Source organism: Crocodylus porosus, unplaced genomic scaffold (assembly GCF_001723895.1).
Source record: "Crocodylus porosus isolate Cpor-Errol unplaced genomic scaffold, CroPor_comp1, whole genome shotgun sequence".
NCBI lineage: Eukaryota > Metazoa > Chordata > Crocodylia > Crocodylidae > Crocodylus > Crocodylus porosus.
This window is the reverse complement of record NW_017728910.1, coordinates 27,553,134-27,573,069: the sequence shown is the minus strand read 5'-3', so window position 1 is coordinate 27,573,069 and position 19,936 is coordinate 27,553,134. Positions and strand designations below refer to the sequence as shown.

Below are 19,936 nucleotides of genomic sequence, written 5' to 3'. Positions count from 1 at the left end.
TGAACACCTTCAAGAGTAAATTGGATGCTTATCTTGCTGGGATCCTATGACCCCAGCTGACTTCCTGCCCTTTGGGTGGGGGGCTGGACTCAATGATCTTCTGAGGTCCCTTCCAGCCCGAATGTCTATGAAATCCATGAAATAATGGTGTCTCATACATCCTGTAGCGGTCTCTCAGTGCTCACAGGTTAAAGTAATGCTCAGTGTATGCAACAAGTGCAGAATTTCAGACCAGTTAAGACAGGTGATGTGCAATGCAGAACACTTTGCAAATAATTTTTGCCCGATGTGTGATGCAGTCTTGTGCAATCTGGTTGAAAAAACAAGTCTCAAGTGAGCCGTCGGTTATGAGAGACGCACCCAAAAGTGTCTGTGAAAGCTGCTGGAAGCTACAGCATAGTTTGAGGGCCACTGGATGAAGAAAAAGCCTGAATCCTGATTCTGAGAAGCAAGGAATTTCATTCCACAGCTGGACTGTGGAAGGTGTTTTCCTCCTTTCTGAGGAAGGCACTTTGCTTTCAGAGTCAAGTACCTGAAGGCTGGGGAAGCGAATTTACTGTGGGCTGTGTAAGAGCACATGTCCCACCCTGTGCTGGTGAAGGGGCTAGACACAGGCGAGCCTAGCAGGGCTCTCCCTTGTTTGCTGACTACTAACTGCCTTCCCTCTGCCTCAGGAAGAGACAGGAGAAATTGTGAAAAAGGCACTGGACGTTGTCACCATTGCTGTGCCCCCAGCCCTGCCCGCAGCCCTGACAACGGGGATCATTTACACCCAGCGCAGGCTGAAGAAGAAGGGTATCTTCTGCATCAGCCCTCAGCGGATCAACATGTGCGGACAGCTGAACCTCATCTGCTTCGACAAGGTGCGTGCTGCTCGTTGGCTGTGGGACGCTGGCGTGCTGCTGGAGCTGGCGTCTCGCAGCAGGTAAACGGCGAGCGCGGAAATGGGGAGGGGACAACACGGCATCCCTGCTAGGTGCTCGGGGCTGCACTTGAGGTTCCCTCTGCCCGGGCCAGCTCTGTACGTCTGGAAACCAGGAGAAGCCAGAGGGGCACAGTCGGCGCTGCAACACCCGCTCCCACAGCTTCAGGCAGGTCAAGGCAAATTCAGCGGTGGCTGATGCTCGAACTTGCCCTTTCAACTCCGCTTTCCAGTCCGCGGGCTGCGCAGCCCCGAAACCCAGCCCTGCTCCGTGCGCTGTTGCTCGTACCACACTTTTTCTCAGCCACCTATGCATCTCGTGCACACATGTAACGCAAAGGTAAAGGCCGACACCCTGGCAGTGCCAGCGGCACGTAATTCAGCTCTCCCAGTGAACGGAGAGCAGCGTCTGTCTGTTTGCTGTGGCTGGTCTAATGCACCAGGTACACAGACACTGGTGATCTAAGGAGGGGAGGCCAGCTCGTTATGGAGGCATGGCTGCCGGGTGAGTGTGCATGGTCTGGAGCAGCCCGCGCACGCTGCCCTGCCCGCTCCCTGTCATTACTATTACCATGACCGATGCACATGGCACTTTCCAGTCCTAGGCTTGCGGAGGTGCAGTCCATGCTCACACGAGTGGGCTGTGCTCTGTCCCTTGCACGTTGGCACTGAGCACTGAGCACTGGCTGGGGACCCTGGCTCTGAACTAGTAGCACGTCCCAGATCCCAGGCAATAGTCTTCTTGTGTCAGTCTCCAAGCTCTTGGGTCTTTTGCAAAGTGAAATTAGTGTAAATGCACCTTTCAATCTAGACTGGCACCTTAACAGAAGATGGCCTGGACCTGTGGGGGGTGGTGCCTGCCGAAGGAAACCGGTAAGTCTCCGATGGTAACTGGAGCTTGAGCCCGGTGGACTGAGACAGCTGCAATGAATATTTAATTGTGCACACACAATGGACTGGCCCCAGCAGGACAGGCTGAGTGGGGCCCACCTTGGCGTACCCAGCACCCTTGTGTTGAGGACGTTCATGAGGCTGGGCGTTCAAGTCCCCGCTCTGAAATGGGGGAACAGGGATTTGAAGCCAGGCTTCAGCTAGGCTGCTGGCTACTCTGGGGTGCAGGGGGTCTCTCTCCCTCTCCCCCATGCAAATAGGACGTAAGTGCCAAACTCCAGCAAAGCCTTTGCAGCCAAGATCTCCAGTGAAGATGGCCCCTATCTATGGTCTGTCAGCCACATGGGCATCCCTCTCCTGTCTAGCTTAGATACTTCTGTGCTCAGCTCTCTCCTGAGGGTCACCTTCATAGGGATCCTACAGCGGGCTGTTCCTCAACAGCTGAGGAGCCCACTGGGCAGCAAATGCCTACAAGCTGGGTGTTGCACAACCCTAGGGCCTTGGAGGATGCAGCAGAGCCACCTGCTTTAGGGCAGCACCTCACGTCACAGCCGGGACAGCCCTTCCCCAAAGTTAGCTTGGTGGAGAGGTGGAAGCATGATGCATGATGCATGCATCGCTTGGTCCCAGCTGAGTTCCTGCCTGTGGCGGGGGGGGCTGGACTTGAGGATCTCACGAGGTCCCTTCCAGCCCCTAATGTCTATGACACCTATGCAATGCACATGAAAGGGGGCCAGCAGCTCCAGAGCAGACCGGGACGGGGTTCAGTCAACCCGTTGCTTGTTAGGTCATTCAGTGCACCCCGTGCAAGGCCAACTCCTCTCCTCTCCTCTCATAAACCAGCTTTCAGGAGGTTCACAGCTTTGCCTCTGGCCGGACCTTGCCTTGGGGACCGGTGTGCGGTGCCATGGTGAGCTGCCATTCACTGGTGCTGCTGGACGGGAGGATGCAGGGCGACCCCCTGGACCTGAAGATGTTCGAGGCGACTGGCTGGGTAAGGCTCCGCTCTGCTCTCCTCACGTTGGCACGACAGGCTGGGGATGCTTCCCGCTCCCCAGACAGCAACAAAGCACCCGGGCCTTTCCCAAAACAGGGAACAGAGCGAGAAGAGCGCTCCCAAAACAGGTTCTCCGGTGACCAAAGCTCGTCTCAGCCAAGTCCAGTCTTCTCCCTGCTTTGCTCCCTCCTCTTCCCAGTTGCACGCATGTGCCTGGGGGTCTGCAGGTTCCTCGGCCGCACCGGTATCCCCCACTGCCTGGGTCACGGTCCCAGCCAGCTCTGCGCTTTTGGTTTTGGTTTTGCGCGTGCCCAAGGGCCTTCCTGAGTTCAGAGCAGAACAAATACCTGGCCGCTCGGAGGAGAAACCGCTTATCCTCATGCTGTGACGTAGCAGTGGTGGTCCCGCGATAGCTCTCAGACCATTTTCTCCGTGGTAAGATTCACTGTCCTGTTGTCTTAGATGCACGGGCAGGCTAGAGACCAAAGGTCACAGCGCGGTATTGACCGCAGCAGGGACAGAGCTGAGCGAACGGTGCAGGGCAATCGCCCGTCCGCTGTCAGCAGTGCCGTAGGGGTACGTGCACAGCGGTTCCAGCTAGAAGAGGGCAGGGCCAGACACACACACAGGCTCATTACGAAGTCCCCTGGGTTTGCTTCGACAAGCTGAATCCTGCAAGCAGAAACCCCTCTCTCTGCAGCCAGGAACTCGGAGGAAAAAGGTTTGCTGTCCCCAGGGACACGGAGGGCAAATGCCCTCGGCACTTATCAAGACGGCGAGTCCTGGGCGGGTGGAAACCCATGGGCAGACCAAAGCCATTTCAGCCACCCAATTACCCTTTCCTCCTCATCAGCCAGCCATGTAATTAAGAATCCAGCTCTGCTTCTTCGTGTTTCACTGAGGAGACAGATTGCAGGACTTCAGCGCTGGATTTTGAACGTGGGCACGGAGCAGAGGACAGCAACTTGAATCCTGGCTACATCAACACATCTGTGCACCTTGCTGCCTTCTGCATAGCCCAAGAGCAGGGAGGTGGGCAGCGACATCGAAACGTTACATATTTAATAACCCCCCGTCCACATAATGCCAGGAGCCCGTTGCTGCAGGACGTCACCGATGCCAAGATTGCAAACGAGGATTACCCGACTGGTGGGTCGGACTCTCCTCTCAGCAGATGTGGTTTGCAGCTTACGTGGAATATAAAAATCAAGCTTTGGAGCGTAAACCAATCATTCATGATGGGAATGAGGAAGAAACCTCTTCTGGGAGTGTTATTGCCCGTTTCTTTCTAGTCTACTGAGCATATCGTGCCGGTCGCAGGTAGACTTCCTTTTGAGGACTCTGCTCCCAGGTGCACATCTGTTTTTTGTCTAGGGATGGTCCGATGCAGAACATATAAACAGTCTTGGGAACGGACCCCCAACCAGCTCGGTGCTCCCCTGCGCTCCTGCCTGCGCTTTCCCTCTCTAGCCCCGTGAATCCAGAAGGCTGCACCACGTTGCTGTCCTGCACGCCTTCCAGTGCAAAACGGGTGGAGGAAGCCCCCCAACCCAGCCTAGCAGCCAGGCGCTACCAATCCTGGGCAGGGGGAGATGTGGGTTTGACTCCAGTTCTTCCACATCCTGAGACAGTGCCCTAGCTGCCAGGAGGCTGGAGGAAAACTGGGCTCACCTCCTCTTCCAGCAGCCACAGCAGCGTTTTGTGAGGGCAGAGCCCCGGCGGGGTGTGCTCTCAGACACCGTCTCGTGCCTGGCAGATCTGCTCAGGCCTGGGATTTGGGGGTTGCAGCTGTGACCTGAGACACTTGCACCCCAAATAAGTCCTAGCCCTAGGCCAGGTGGCTTCCTCCTCCGGCTTGCACCCTGGCACCAGCTGGAGAGCACTGAGCGCAGGAGAAGCAGCCTGCCCGGTGCCTGGTGCCCAGTGCCCGGTGCCCAGCAGCTGCAGGTAGAGCTCAGCTTGTCCCCTGCAGCGGGCGAGCTGGTGCAGTCACTCTAAGGAGACAGGGCACACCTGGTCCAGCCACATGCAGGAGCCGTGAGGGGCTGGAGCAACCTCGCGGAGAAGCCAAACTCCAGCCAGATGTTTTCCTGGACATGTACAAACTGCAGCTTCCTAGAGGCTCACGCACTTGGCTCAGTTTGGGCACTATTTCAGAGGAAGAGGGACAGCCACATGCCTTGCACCAGGCTGGAGCCAGGCCCAGCACTGAGTCCCTGCTACAAAGCCCCGGCAGCTCTAGGACTTCAGAGAGCACCGTGCAGCCGCCTCATGAATGCGGGCAAAGGCGTGCACGGGTCGCTCCTGTCATCTCCGAGAAGAGCTGGGTCATTTTGGCAAGCTCTGAAAAAATCCTGAAAGGGAAGCTGAGTGCCTCAGGCCAAGGCAGCTGCTAAAAGCGTGAGCAGGGCTTGGTGGTCTGGCTGGTGACGCCTGCAATAATATTTACCCCCCGCCAGGAGCCTTGTGAGGTTCGTTTGAAGTTGCTGGTTGAAACAGTGCACATGTGCAAAGCAATAGTCCTTAGTTCTCCAGCGGAGCCGTGCTCTGTTAGTCACAAAGAAGACGCCTTGCACCTGCCAGGATGGGGGATGTTGGGAAACACCGTGACCACTGAGGTGGTCCCCCTAGTCACACCTGGGGAAGACCGCTGTACCGGCACGGGGATCATACCTGCTAAGATAATGTAGTAAACCTCCCACTTAGCTGCTGGAGTGGGAAGGCCTCGGCTTTAAGCCCACTTTATGGACAGGGGAGACTCCTCCCTAGCTTGCTTCTGCAGTCATGTGGCCGAGGGCAAGCAAAACTTGGGGACATCCAAACCCCAAGCCTCTGGGCTTGGGCCTGCACGTAGGATGCCTGCCAAAGGATTTGGAAACATTTGAAGCCCCAAATGGGGGTGGAGGAAGTTTGCCGGTAGTAGGGCCACCGATGGCTCTGGGGTGACTCATAGATTTGGAATTAATTTGGCTGATCTGGCCTGGAATACGGAAACATTAATTTAAAAAAAATATTGCCTCTGCCAGGCTGGGGTGTGTTGTCTCTGCTAGGTTGAGGTACATTGTTCACTTGGACATCTTTAATTGCTGTACAGGGAAGTTACGGTAAAGCCTGCAATGCAAATGATGCCCTTTATGTGAACAGGAGATAGAAGAGTCTGGTGGAGATCATGTGGAGGACGGGGGATCTATGCACACCACGATTATCAAGCCTGGACCCAAAGCCAGCCAGGTAAGGTACTATCAGACAAGCATCATTTTTCCAGATCCATTTCTGGCTCCTCTCTTGGCTTGATCACTTAGGAAAGGGCCGGGCTGTGAGGCCTCCGCAGCCTCGCAGTCGGAGGCTCAGCGAGCACGAGGATGGCTCGTCCGTGGGCTGAGGGCTCACGCTTGGACCTGCCGTATTACATCAGAGCTCTGCATCACGCGCGGCGCTGCGTGGCGTTTCAGTATGCTGTGTCCACAGTGTAAGCCACGGGGCCAACCTTACTGCCAGGTGTGCCACAAATAAGCCCTGCATCCTCCCTAAGTACCACTCTGACCCCCTTCTGCTGCCTGCTCTGCTGCTCTGCTTTCTGCTCCATGCCCTGTCTGCCACTGTGCTCACTGCTCCCAGCCCAGTCTCTCGCTTGCCACAGACAGAGGCTGCCCCTGTCACTTGTGCGGCAGCTGGGCCACCCCTGACTTAGCAAGTGGCATTACTAATGCGAACACAGCATCTAGACCCGGGCCATGACTCCACAGCGCCAGGTGCTGTACAGGCAGAACAAAGGGCATTCCTTCCCAGTGGCTTTCAACCTCTTTTCTTTTGAGGACCCCTTTGAAATTTCTAATGGAGATGCAGACCCCTTTGAATTCGAAGTGCAGGTGTTCATAGACTTCTGATTGATCATAGTCATCTTTCACGGTCCCCTTAGACATAGCCTGCAGACCCCCAGGTCTCTGCAGACCACAGATTGAAAACCACTGCTCTAGCTGCAAGACAAGAGGCAGCAGACAGACACAGACAGATAAAGCGGGGTAATGATAACGCAGCCAGTCTGCAAGCATTTGCCAGGCAGCTTGTCCTGGTACAACAGACCCATTTGCCTATATATTTAATGATGTATGTACCCCAGAGCTCAGGGTTGGTAAGATTTTCCTCCTCATGATGTTGCCTCCACAGCTGTTGTCTGGGTTTCAGCGCCTAGCTGTGCCTAGGGCACCATGCCAAGTCCTTCCTCTCCCACACTTCACACCAATACCCTTGCTCTGACCCAGCCCTATGCCCACAAGCAAAAAGGGCATGCTTCAGTTCAGCGCACCCGCACGCCACAGCCCAGGCACGTCATGGCTGCCCTTCCCTCCTAGGTTCCTGTGCGAGGCATGGCCATCTTGCACCACTTCCCATTTACTTCAGCCCTGCAGAGGATGTCAGTCATTGCTCAGGAAATCGGAGGGGCACGACATGTGTTCATGAAGGGAGCGCCAGAGATGGTGGCTGAGTTTTGTAGACCAGAAACAGGTATGTGAAGGCTCAGTCCAAACTGGGCACATCTACACATGCACATTTACTGCACAGTAACTGAAATTACTGCGCAGTATGGGCATGTGTCTATACATGCACACCTGTACTGTGCAGTTACTTGCACCAGCTTCAGCATAAATTAGCTCACTCAGGCAGATATGCAAGGGAGATCTAACTGGGTCTTGCCTATTGGTTTTCAGCCAGCCAGAAGTTTGTGAGGGGTGAGAGGCAAGTACAAAGGAAAGTGAGGTCTCCTTTAGACAGGTGCACATCAGGAAGAGTAGACCTACAGCAGCCACGTACCATGCTGGTTTCTTTATTCCTGACCAATATGTGTAATTAGGGGAGCAGCTGTTTGAGTTGCACCACAGCACTCTGGGTTGTATGCCAGACACCTACAGACTCGCTGCGTCAGCGCAGAGAAGATCATTCTGTTTCTGTGTGCCTCAGTTTACACATCTGTAAAGTGGCTAGAATAGCACATCTCCCCCAGCAGAGGTCCATGGGTTTTATTAAGTCTCATGTCCTGCACTTAGGATGGAACAATCACATGCACAAATCCAGACTGCTGAGGCTGCAGTGCTGCAGAAAAGGACTGGGAAGCGATAGTGGACTGTAAGCTGAATATGAACCAACAGCATGCTCTTCTTGCAAAAAGAAGCTAATAGCATCCTGGGCTGTATTTATAGTGCCCCTTGCAAATCAAGGGGAGGCATTCTTCTGCTCTATTCAGCACTGGTGAGGCCTCCCCTGAAGTAGTGTGCTCAATTTTGGGACCTGCGCTTCAAGACAGAAATGGACAAATTAGAAAGAGTCCAGTAGAGAGCAACAAAAATGATGAGAAGCCTGGGAAACATGACTTACAAAGAAAGGCTGAAAGAACTCAGATGATTTAGTCGGGAAAAGAGAAGATGGAGGGGAGGATTTGATGACAGTCTTCAAACACTTGAAGGGCAATTACAGAGAGGATGAAGGCGTTTTTCTCCATGGCTGCAGGGTGCAGAACAAAGAGCAGTGGTCTTAAATCGCAGCAAGAGAAATTGAGCTTGGAGATGAGAAGGGATGTTCGTATTGAAAGGGGTCAAGCAGTGGGACAGGCTGCCGGGGAAAGCTGTTGATTCTCTATCCCTGGAAGTTTTCAAGAGGGGGTTGGACAGACACTTGGCTGGGCTGGTTGAGTCAGGGACAATCCTGCCTGCAGCAGCAGGCCAGACTAGATGACTCCCTGCTTTCCTTTCTATGAGTCTATGATGAATTGTAAATAAGCAAGGTGAGAACTGCAAAGGGAGAACCACAGATCAAGAACAAAAAACAGCTGTCCCCAGCAAGCCCAGTCCTAGGCAGTGAGCTGGTCCCAAGCCACCTGGGCCCATCACTCTGTAGGTCCACACCCCCTCCCTGCTGGGCCTGGATGCTTTTCCTGTTCAAAGGCACCTGCTCCAGACCACACTGCCCCCTCCGTGTCTGCCAATCACCTTTGACAGGACACTTCTTGTCTGTACAGTGCCATTGCAGTTTGCCAGCGAGCTGCAGCTCTATGCCGCCCAGGGCTTCAGGGTCATTGGACTGGCGCATAGAGTCCTGCAGGCAGGGAACCAGCCGGCTCATCTGATACGGTAAGGGGCAACCAGCCTCCTGCTCGCCTGCCACGCGCTCAGGCCATGTGTGGGACTGCTGTCTTGTGCAGGGAGTGATGTGAGGATGCAGGTCCTACAGCATCCAGTCTCAGTGGGAGGTGGACCATGTACACACCTCCACCACGTACCTGGTCCTTCAGGACCCCCAAAGACAGCCCTTGGATCAACCAGGGTGTCGTGGCACTCTGGGGTGCCTTGAGAGTGTTTCAAGTGTGAGCATTGCTAAGTGTGCAAGCGTGATGCATGAGAGAAACCCAGCAGTTTCAAACAGGAATCCAGAGAGTTAAAAGCATTCTGCCCTGCTGTGGTCTTTCTAAGCTCTTGGCAATAGAGGAATTGATCTCATGTTTTTCTGTAGTCAAAAAAAGGAGTGGAAATTATGAGCTGGCATTTTCCAAGGGGGCTGTGAATCTATGGAGGGGAGTCTGCAATCCATCAAGGGTGCCCCTGGTGTGAACAGGTAGAGCCACTGCCTTAGGTAGAGAGGGCTCTGTGCCGGCATCCTCTGTCCTCCCAGGGTTAGTCCTCAGGTCTACATCCTCCCTCCCTGCTCTTCCAGGCAGGCTGTCCCCCTGCATTTCCCATCTGGGGGTTTCTCCCCAGCCCTTTCTACCCCACTCAGTGCCCCCTCTTTTTGCACAAGTCCCAGGCACCACCCCACTGTCCTCATCAACCCCCAGTGGGATACATTTGCTTCACCACAGGGGCACTGGGACCTAAAGGGGCATTTTTCCCCTGCAGACCATGGAGGGGATTTCACAGAGCTATCGCTATCCTGCCTTGTGGGCAGCCCCACAGAGAGTGCAGCATGGTTTGCAATACAGTCCTGTTGTGGGCTAGCTCTTTACTGCTCACAACTTTACACAGACTGGACCTGGGGTCATGGAGAAGCACACGTGAAACTCCTGTGATGCCAGAGCTGCTTTCAAAATAGAAGCAGGCAGAGAACAGCTGCTCCATGTTGTGCTCCTGAGACAAACAGAGCACAGCAACCACCCCAGGCAGTCGCCCAGTGCTTAGATCAGTGCATATAACACAGAGAGGACCGAGAAGAGGAGGAAGAGCAAGTGAGGCTGCTTGCAAAGCATGCCTATCAGCCCCTATTAGTGACATGCAGAAGCCCTGGGGGGTGAGGGGATAGAAGTACCAATAGTAATTGCATACAGCATTTATGCATCAGTTATATTTGCACCAATTATAATTGCATACAGCATACGGCAGGTGTCCAAAGGGTTAATTAAGGGCTATCTGTCTTGCTAATAGCCTGGGCCTGAGTCAATGTCCAAAGAGACCCAAGAGTCCAGAAAAAGCTAATGAGACGGGTCTGTTCCTTCCTCAGGGAGGACATGGAGTCTGGCCTGGTGTTCCTGGGCCTTCTGATCATGGAGAATCGCCTGAAGAGAGAGACCAAGCCTGTGCTGGAGGAGCTCAGTGCTGCTCGCATCAGGAGCGTGATGGTCACAGGTATCTAAGGCAGGAGGATCTTGTTGCTGCCGCTGGCAAGGAGCAACAGAGACCAGATACATGGGTTCATCATGAGTGCTCTGGTGCCCCATCACTGGCATGGGTTTGTCTTACCCAGTCCAGGAAATCTCAGGACCCGGCCACATGCAGACGTGACTCCTGCCGGAGCCGTGGGGGTGGGTCTCCCAGCTGCACCAGCCTCTTTGGATCCTTGGCTTCGTCATCCACCCTGTTTCTCCAGAGACCTGCAGCTGGACTGACTTAGCCTCCTGACCTCCCCCTCCTTTCCACTGTTTGGCCTCTTGCTGTCATTTCAGGGTCCTTCTACCCTGCCAGCTCACTCCCTTTTCAGCTGATACTTCTCTTTCACCCTACTCCTGCCAGCAGCAACTCTGGCGGCGATGCTATGGAGAGTGAGGGAGAAAGCAGGGGCGAGCTTTCCCATCCTGGCCACCTGCAAAGTTTATCTGGCTCTCACCATCTTTGCTTTTGCCCCTTTTTGGTCCTCAGCCCATGCCAGGGCCCTGCCCAGGTCACTGAGGAGGGCTGGTTTCCCATCTGCCCTTGCTGCCACAGCAAAAAGACAATGTTTAATCCCTTGTTTATTCTTAGTGTTTCCTTCGGACACAGACTCCAACAGCAGAGTTCAGTCCTGATCAGATAAAATGGCACATATTTAATCACAGAGCAGACCTAGCAAAGCTTTGATTGACATCCAAAACTACATCCACAAGTTTTGTTTCTTTGGGCTGTTAAGTAGCTGCCATGTTCCACCCCAGAGATGGCTGCATCTTGGCAGTGAGCAAAAGGAGTGAGATCATAGTGCTCTGTGGTATCCCAAGGATGATATGTGCAAGGCAGCAGTCACTCCATGGAGATGCATAATCTCACTGCTAACTAGAGCCTGCAGGAGCTAGGGAAAGATTTGTATTATCCCTTGGAGCAAGGTTGAAAATCCACTGCGCTGCAGGTGAAACCCTCATGATTTTCCAGGTGACAACATTCAGACAGCAGTGACTGTTGCCAAAAATGCGAGCATGATTTCTCCAACCAGCCAGGTGATTCTTGTGGAAGCAAATGAACTACCAGGTACCCCTGCAGCCTCCGTCACCTGGAAGCTAATGGAGGGGAGCCACCTGAATGGCAGCACAGGCGTGGTGAGTGTGAGATGAGCACGTCGTGTGTGATGGGAGACCAAACTGTGCACAGGCAGCTGGACCAAGTTCAGATCCAAGCGGTGCTGGCATAACTCAGTGGAGGATTGTGGAAGAGCTGAGATCTGAGACTGTCCTGTGGTCAGAAAGTGTTTAAAAAGAGAGGGGTCTTTAACACGGCATGCTCTGGTGGGGCGGTGTTGCCGGGGTGAAGGAGGCTGCACGGTGTCAATGCTCGTTTTCTAGACTGGCCTCAAGGATGACTTAACAAAAGCCACGTTAAAGGTTTGGCCCAGTCCACACCGAGCACCCCCTCGTATTAGTGGAAGCCAGTTTCCCAGTGATTGCTCTGCACAATCTGTTCCCTAATGCAGTCTGGGTGCATCTACAAGTGCATTTACATCACATTAAATTTGCTGCACAGTACGCAGAAATAGGCCAGTGTCTACACATGCAGGTATTAAAGTGCATTAATACTGTGTGTGGTCTGACTTGAGGCTAAAGTTAGTCCCAAGTCAGTCCATACACACAGTGCTACTGAGCAGTAACTAATTGGGCATAAATTTGATACCTGCATTATACAGGTATCAAGTTTACGCCCAAGTCAGTGCAAGTTGCCATAGTTACTGCACAGTATGGGCATGCACATGTAGACGTGTGCCTGTACTGCACAGTAATTTTCAGTTTCTGCGCAGTAATTTAGGCTGCTGTGCAGTAAATGTGCACGTGTAGATCTGCCTGTGTGTAGGGGCTTACAAACAGCGTTGGAGGACTAGCAGGGGATGGAGGAGGTCCCAGGGCAGGGCAGAAGCAATGAATTGAAACAAAGGTTCAAACTACATTACAACAATGTGCTCTGCCCAGCGGAGCGTGGGTCAATGGTGTTAAGAAATTATATTAATTAAACTTCTACCAGCAAAACTGGGGCACGAGCCTACGATTCTGTCCCTTTCCCTGCCAAGGGCGGGTGTCAGACTGAATTAGTGACAATCTATGGAGCTGATCTCTCACTGTGGGAGATGGGCCTCTGGGCAGAGGTGAGGGGTGTGAGGAAATGGCTGTAGGGCCTTTGGCATCTTTGGGCTCCCACTTCCCCCAGTCCAACTTGAGCAGCATTCCCCACACCGTGGGGGAGGTGTCAGACAGTGCCTGAGAGACGGAGCCTGATGAGAGACCAACATTTATGTACAGTGCTTATAAGACCTGCATCATCCTTGTACCTGTACTTGGAACAGTTGTACCCATTTTACAGACAGGGAGATTGAGACACAGAGAAACAAAATGCCAGATCTTAGAGATATTTAGGTGTCTAACTCCCACTAATTTAGGTGCAGATTAGATGGGAGTGAAACATTTTTAAAAAACCTTTGAAATCCAGCTGCAGTGCCTTGCCTGGGATCATGCAGGCAGTCTGGGGGAGAGCACAGACTGGGGCGGATGCTACAAAGGCCCCAATTTTGAGTCCTGCCTTTCCCCTCTATGCAGTGCAGCACCTGCACACACCGGTGTAAAGGCAGCATGGAGATAACTTTGGCCTGATTTACAGGAGACTGACAGTTGCATCGAAAACGGGGTCAGATCCAAAGCTGCATGCGGTGGTTACCATTTTGCCATAAGCGGGAAATCGTATCAGGTCATAGTCCAGCACTGCAGTGATTTACTCCCAAGGGTAAGTTCTGGACTGTTGCAAGGGCTGATTTGCAGTCGTACGGTCCCCAGTGATCTCCCTCTGGGCGGAGGACTGCACAGCCCACTTAGTCCTCCGCTCCCCCAGTGCGTAGCGGGGACGCCGTGTAGATTGATTGGTTCCCCTTCCTGGGTGAATACTTCTTGTGAGGCCCTCCGTTGTTGGTCCCTCTCTCCCTGGCTCTGTCCCTCCAAGCACAGAGGAGTTGTCCCCATTCTTTCTCCTTGAAAACCAACCCCTGACTTAAATCAAGCGTCTTTCTTAAAAAGTGCAATGAAACATTTTGGATCATTCTCTTCCCAGCTCCTGCTGAACGGGACCGTCTTCGCTAGGATGTCTCCTGGTCAGAAATCCAGCCTCGTGGAAGAGTTTCAGAAGCTGGGGTAAGTTCCCTGTGAGCATTAAACCGTTCATAGGACGCATGCAGAGTCCTGCGCGGAAGAGGAAGCGTTCAGAGGCACAAGCGCTAAACGGGGAGTGAGGCTGGGCTGCAGCACCGCCACGGAGGGCCTGAGGGTTGGAGGGGATTGCAAGCTGAATACAAGTCAATAGTGTCATCTTATTCCTAAAAAGGCTGGTAGTATCCTGCTAATCCAGAAGGGTCACATGCAAGCCCCAGGGACTCTTCAGTGCTGGCGAGGCCTCACCTGGAGCACTCGCTCTGTCCAGTTTTGGGTCCAGAACAGGGAAGAGCAAAGCCACAGGAGAGCTCTAGGAAACTTGATTTAACTCATTGTAGGAACTGGGAGTCTTTAGCTCAGGGCAGTGGATGGTAAGAGGGATTTAGTAACGGTCTTCACGTACAAAAAGGGTGGTTTTAGAGAGGCGGGTGATTCACCGCTCCCATAATCCCAGGGCTCTGGACACGGAGGGATGAGCTGAAACTGCGACAAGAGATCTAGGGTGGAGGTTAGGACGAACTTGCTCGCTCCGAGGTGTTTCAGCCCTGGAACGGCTGTGCAGGGAGGCCGCTGGATCCCTGTCGCTGGCTGGCTCCAGGCAGGGCTGGACTAGATGTGGCGTCCCGATGGCCCTGTCAGCCCAACTTTTGTATGGCTCTGGGGCATCTGCAGTGTTACAGCCCTGCAGAGGCTGGGGTGTTCAGACTGCTTAACCCAGTGGCACTTCGTCGTCAAGTCCCAGTACACAAGCGAGCCCAACAGTAGGAACAAGGGGCACTGCACTGGTCTCCTACCGCCCGCAGCACTCGGCAAACTGCACCCGAGCTAGCAGGACTGAGGGAGAACTGCAGAAACTCTTCAGTGTGCACACAGGGAGGACAAACCCCGCTTAGGACCACACCAGGGCTTAGTCACCCAAGGCAGCTTGCACCCATGCACCTTTCACAACTAAACCCCCACCGGGAGACAGGGCTTGCGGGACTCAGCACTGACAGGCGCGCTGGCTTGTTTTGCAGTTATTACGTGGGCATGTGTGGAGATGGAGCCAACGACTGTGGGGTGAGTGCCAGCCCATTCCCGGGGGTTTCTGGGTGAATGCAGTGCTGGGGGGACGTCCCAGTGTAAACAGGCCTGGAGACAGAGGCTGACACAGGCCCTGACCTTCAAGGGGACCCACGCCCAGGGCCAAGAGCCAGGCTGTGCAAATGTGACCCCTGGACACCATCCATCTCCCGTCCCAAGACAGTGGGGCGACCCCCCCGCCCCCGTCTTTCAGCGGGTTTTTCTCCAGCACTTGCGGGGCTGGCGGGACAGGCAGCTGGGGGTGCAGAAAGCCCAGTGAGCGTGACCCCTGTTGCCTCCTGGCCCGGGAGGCCCTGCGGGTACACGAGCGTGCAGGCTGGACGAGCGGCTGGCAGGCATCGCTGGCGTGCGGGTCCCAAACAGGCACCTGCCTCGCAGGCCTTGAAAGTGGCGCACGCCGGGATATCGCTGTCGGAGCAGGAGGCGTCGGTGGCTTCGCCTTTCACCACCCGAACCCCCACCATTGAGTGCGTGCCCCAGCTGATCAGGTACGTGCACAACCGCCTCTCCCCTCCGCACACTGGGGTCAGGCAGAGCGGACCTCCCTAAACCCCTGAGCATCAGCACCCAGCAGCAACTTGGAGGGGGCTGTCTGCACGGTCCGAGGGGCTTTTTGCTGCGGTAGATGCTGGGAGGTCTTCTGCGGCCGAGCAGGAGCAAGAAGAGATGACCCCTCACGACACAGTGAGCCAGGGGCAAAGCTAGGGAAAGCACCCAGGTCCTCGCCCACTGCTCTGGCCACTGAGCATGCTGTCCTCCCTCCCCCCGCACTCCCATGAAATAAACCTGGATGGTTCTGGGCTTGCTCTTGAAGTCCACAGGCTATTTGTCTGGGCTGGAAAACAGCCGGGGCCTTGGCATGGCACAGCTGAGGCAGGTGAGGTCTTCCCTGGCTTTGGAAAGTGAGGGGAAGAGTTTGCAATGACCCCCACTGCATTTTCAGTGTGCCTGATGATAACCACTAGGTAATCCTGTCCAAGGTGAGCACAGACCGGCTTTCCCATCCTGTCTCCCAACCCTCACTCCCGGGTGCATCTCTGCTCACACACACGTTGCTATTGGCTTCTCCAGTTATACTTCCTGCTCTCTTGAGCGAGGGGCAGCAAGGTTGGGTCCCGGTGCAGCAGCGAAGGCATTTGTGAATTCCCTTCCCAGCCGGGCAGACGCGCAGGTCTCTTAACGCCTCCCATCTTTCCTCTCCCTGCACAGGGAAGGCCGTGCTGCCCTCGTCACCTCGCTCTGCATGTTCAAGTACATGGCGCTGTACAGCATCATCCAGTACCTCGGTGTGCTCCTGCTCTACTGGGTATGGCTCCGCGACCCGGAGCTCGCGCCTGAGAAATTGGCAAAATGCTGCTCCCCTAAGGGAATGGCCAGGATAACGCTTGGCGCCGCAGCAGAACAGGGCAAACCTATACACTGAAGCAAGGGGCAGGCGGCTGTTCCAGAGAGGGCAGAGGCAGAGACTGGGGGGCACAAGACAAAACCTAGGTGTGCAGGAGAGGGGAGAGGCTGCTTAGCCAGGCGTTAAAAGAAAGCCAGAATGGCCTAGCGGCAGGTTTCTGTTCCAAAATCACTGGCAGCAAAGAAAGCACATGCTGCCTCAGACCTCTGATCAAATCACCTGGAGGGGGTGCTAGCCTGACGAACAAGCGTGCATACAGCAATGGGGCGCTCTGTTAGGAGGTTCCCACATTATCTGGCAGAACAGCATTCCCCTGGGACAGTAGAGCCAGCTACAGGGCACCTGCCCCATGGAAATCCTACAGCTTTCCAAAGACACGCAAGCCTTCGGCAAACGTCTGACTGCAACTCGTTTTCTTGCCTTTCTCTTTTCAGCAACTGAACTCCTTTGGGGTCTACCAGTTTTTGTTCCAAGACCTGGCTATCAACACGGTAATTGGTGTCACAAGTAAGTCCCTTCTAGGCATGCCTGAGAAGGGGTCTCAGTTAATTCCCACCATCGTAGAAGTGCTTAATCCTGCATGTCGAAGAGGAAAACCCCAGAGGGCAGGGACTATCGCAGTCAGCAGGGCAGGCTCGGTCTGCAGGAGGCGGAAAAGGCCGAGTCTTCGGGGAAGACCCGGGGCTAGGCTTTGTCGCCTGGTCAGCCGGGGCCCTCAGGAGCTGGGAGAGTGGATCATGCAGAGGAACTGGATGAAGTGGAAAGGAAACTTGCACCCCTTCCAGCTCTCTCCAGAAGGCAGGAAGGTCCCCAAGGCCAGGGAAGCCAGGCCCAATGGGGAGAGCAGAGAAGCATTGTGTGAAGCCTGGCAGTAAGTCGTGGCTACTGGGGCAAAGGCTCGTGTTAGGGATCACTTAGTCCAAATGCAATTCAGCAGTGCTGAAAGGGTCCTTGTTGCACATTTAAATCCCTGTGGCTGCAGCTTACTATCCTGTTCAACCAGCCAGCATCCCTGCCGACGCTGAGTATAGTCAGTGCAGCCGCATGATAAGTCGTGCACTGAGAGGAGGGCTCTGCTGTGGGGTCTACAGCCCCGGCAGTGTACGATACAGCAAATAACTAACAGACCGTGCACGTGTGCATTTGAGTAGGAGTCTGAGGGAGCAGGAGCAGCGTAACTGCTGTATCTTGCTCCTGTGGACACTGGCAGCAACTTTCCAGTCAGCGGTTTCCCAGACTCAGAGATCAGGATTACAGACTTGCCTCCCAGCTTCTTGCAGCCCAGCTGCGGATGCACAGCTCTAGGAAGACAGTAGCGAGGGAAACGAGTTTTACTTGCGAAGGAAAGCAGTGCAGAAACCGAAGGCAGTGACAGGCCACAGGGACGTGCCAGTTATCAGAAGCTTTGGGAGAGGAAGCTGAGGGGGGGGAGGGAAGCCGAAGCAAGGCAAGCCAGATGAGGCGGGCAGAAGCAAAGCCTCGGAGAGTTTCAAGAAGAGCGAGTCCAGGCGTGTGGAGGTTGGGCTCCAGGGCACGCAGCGGCATTCTGCACAGCTGGGGACACATCCTGATTGCACCAGCCTGGGGGGGGCAGCCACAGCACACGGTGACACATGTCAGCAGCGTCCTCGCCCCTGTTTTCTCTTTGCACCGGGTCATCAGGACGCCCTCGCTGCTGTGCCACTCAAGCGCCAGGACACCCCTTTGAGCCCGTGTGAATTAGGGAGAACCCCAATGAACCGGGTAGGCAGGTGACAGGTGAATCGGGATGTTTCCAACATCTTCCTGGACGTGAGCTGCTAGTAATTAGTCCGCTACGACCAACATTGTACTGGCTATTTCATCACTTACCCTACAGAGTTAGTTTATTGGCTGTGCCATAATTAGCCCTGTGTGGCAGACGCTGCATTGCTCAGCGGAGGTGGTTCTGGAGGGACTAGTGCAGCTCTGTCTCTTTGTCCCCTGTGCAGTGAGTCTGAATGGTGCCTACCCCAAGCTGGTCCCGCACCGGCCCCCGAGCCAGCTGGTCTCCCCCCCGCTGCTGCTCTCCTTGGTCCTTAACATCCTCTTCAGCCTGGGCCTGCAGATCTGTGGCTTTCTGGTGGTCCAGGAGCAGTCCTGGTACTCCAAGGAGGATATCTCCAGGTGAGAGAGGTCTGCCACGGCCCTGCATGGACAGACACGTGGGACTGGCTTACCCGGATCTAACTGGGGAGTCGGGGTGGTAATGTTTCATGGACTGCTTCAGAGATTGCCAGGGGCTGGAAGGGACCTTGCAAGGATCATGCACTAGGCAGGAATGACAACTGGGGACAACATGCTCTCCTATGTTGTCTAGCATGTTGGCTGAGCTCTAAAAAAGGGCCTTTGCCTAACACAAGAGGCAAGGAAATCCAAGCACCAGTGAGCTGCAAACACACCATGCTGCAGACCCAGCCCAAATGGCCTGGCACGTGCACCACGCCAGTGCATCAGGATGCCCCTCTGAGCACGCACACGGGCACTGGTAGGGCAGCAGGGCACATGGCAGTGGGGCTGTGATGGTGCTGCAATGCCACACTCAGTCCAGACCCCGCCAGGGAGACTCGCCAGGGCAGACCCCGGCTGGGCAGAATGGCTCAGAGGAGGCAGGGGTCCCTTGCACTTAATACAGGAAATCCAGGTTGCTTGGACCTTTTCTAACAGCAAGAGGCAGGGCCGATGGGGTTGTAGCTGTGGTAGTCACAGGTCCTGCTGGGGCCACGGCAGAGGAGGTAGGTGCAGCCGTTTGGTTCGGTACCGGCGTAACCAGCAGCAGAGAGCTGGGAGCTGGAGCCGTGTCCTCACGGCTACGGCCCAGGAGGCTGGGGAGCTGTTCCCGCATCTTAGCCAAGCTATTTTTGCTCCCTGTACCTCCCTCTCCAGGCTGCCGGGGGCTCGTTCATTAGGGTCTGAAGGCTCTGCAAGTCCCAGCCGAACGGGGACAGAGCAGAGCAGCTGACCTTGTTGACCGTGGGGTCCCTCTCCTACAGCGCCTGCCTCCCGGGAAATACAAGCCTGGCAAACCATTCCTTCTCCAGCACCAAGCTCAGCAGGATGGGGAACGCATCCCTCGGGCAGGAGGCGGACAACGGCTTCAAGAGCTACGAGAACAGCACCGTGTGGCTGCTGAGCACGATCAACTGCATCGCGGTGGCGCTGGTGGTGTCCAAGGGGAAGCCCTTCAGGCAGCCGGTGTACACGAACTGTGAGTACAGCGGGGGCACGGATACACGGTGGTAACGGGTTTTTAATGGTTTAACTGGCCAAGTGTGCTTTGATCTGCCAAGTTGGACCAACAAGGGCTGCTTGGCAGTGTTGGAGGTAAAGTTGTATGCGTGCACATAAACATACATACATATATACATATACACACACACATACATATACGTCCATATATATACACGCATATATATACATACATGGATATACACACACAGACATACACATATATCCACACACACACACACATTTCTTTTTTTGCAAAAAAGAGCTGAGAGCACAGCCCGCGGGGCCCTGTGCAACTGCCACAGCAGCGCCAGCCCCATAGCCTGGGAGCTGCTAGGGAAAGCCCCAGCTAAAGCTGCCCTGGCCAGACCATCCCAGTCCAGGAGCCCAGTGCTAGGGTGCTGGATCCATTTCTGGGTGCTTGTGGGGGGATTTTTGGAAGCACCTTCAGGTGCAGGAGAATGAGTTGTACAATCGTAGACGATGAGGGTGGTCACATCCAGTCCAGCCCCCTGCTCCAAGCAGGGCCAGCCCCAGCCC

The 19,936-nt window shown here is 54.8% G+C and overlaps 1 protein-coding gene across 1 annotated transcript in view; it reads left to right on the top strand.

Moving 5' to 3' along the window:
- Window positions 1-19,936, top strand: part of LOC109308561 (probable cation-transporting ATPase 13A4) — a 41,598-nt gene that overhangs the window by 16,912 nt on the left and 4,750 nt on the right. Inside the window, exons 12-27 of the mRNA XM_019532926.1 lie at window positions 675-863; window positions 1,734-1,795; window positions 2,657-2,807; window positions 5,955-6,041; window positions 7,163-7,316; window positions 8,824-8,935; window positions 10,296-10,420; window positions 11,414-11,577; window positions 13,121-13,243; window positions 13,565-13,644; window positions 14,679-14,721; window positions 15,124-15,233; window positions 15,955-16,051; window positions 16,585-16,657; window positions 18,121-18,295; window positions 19,162-19,376. Of these exons, the coding sequence (XP_019388471.1) occupies window positions 675-863; window positions 1,734-1,795; window positions 2,657-2,807; window positions 5,955-6,041; window positions 7,163-7,316; window positions 8,824-8,935; window positions 10,296-10,420; window positions 11,414-11,577; window positions 13,121-13,243; window positions 13,565-13,644; window positions 14,679-14,721; window positions 15,124-15,233; window positions 15,955-16,051; window positions 16,585-16,657; window positions 18,121-18,295; window positions 19,162-19,376 (1,960 nt within the window). The remainder of the gene's footprint in view (window positions 1-674; window positions 864-1,733; window positions 1,796-2,656; window positions 2,808-5,954; window positions 6,042-7,162; window positions 7,317-8,823; window positions 8,936-10,295; window positions 10,421-11,413; window positions 11,578-13,120; window positions 13,244-13,564; window positions 13,645-14,678; window positions 14,722-15,123; window positions 15,234-15,954; window positions 16,052-16,584; window positions 16,658-18,120; window positions 18,296-19,161; window positions 19,377-19,936) is intronic.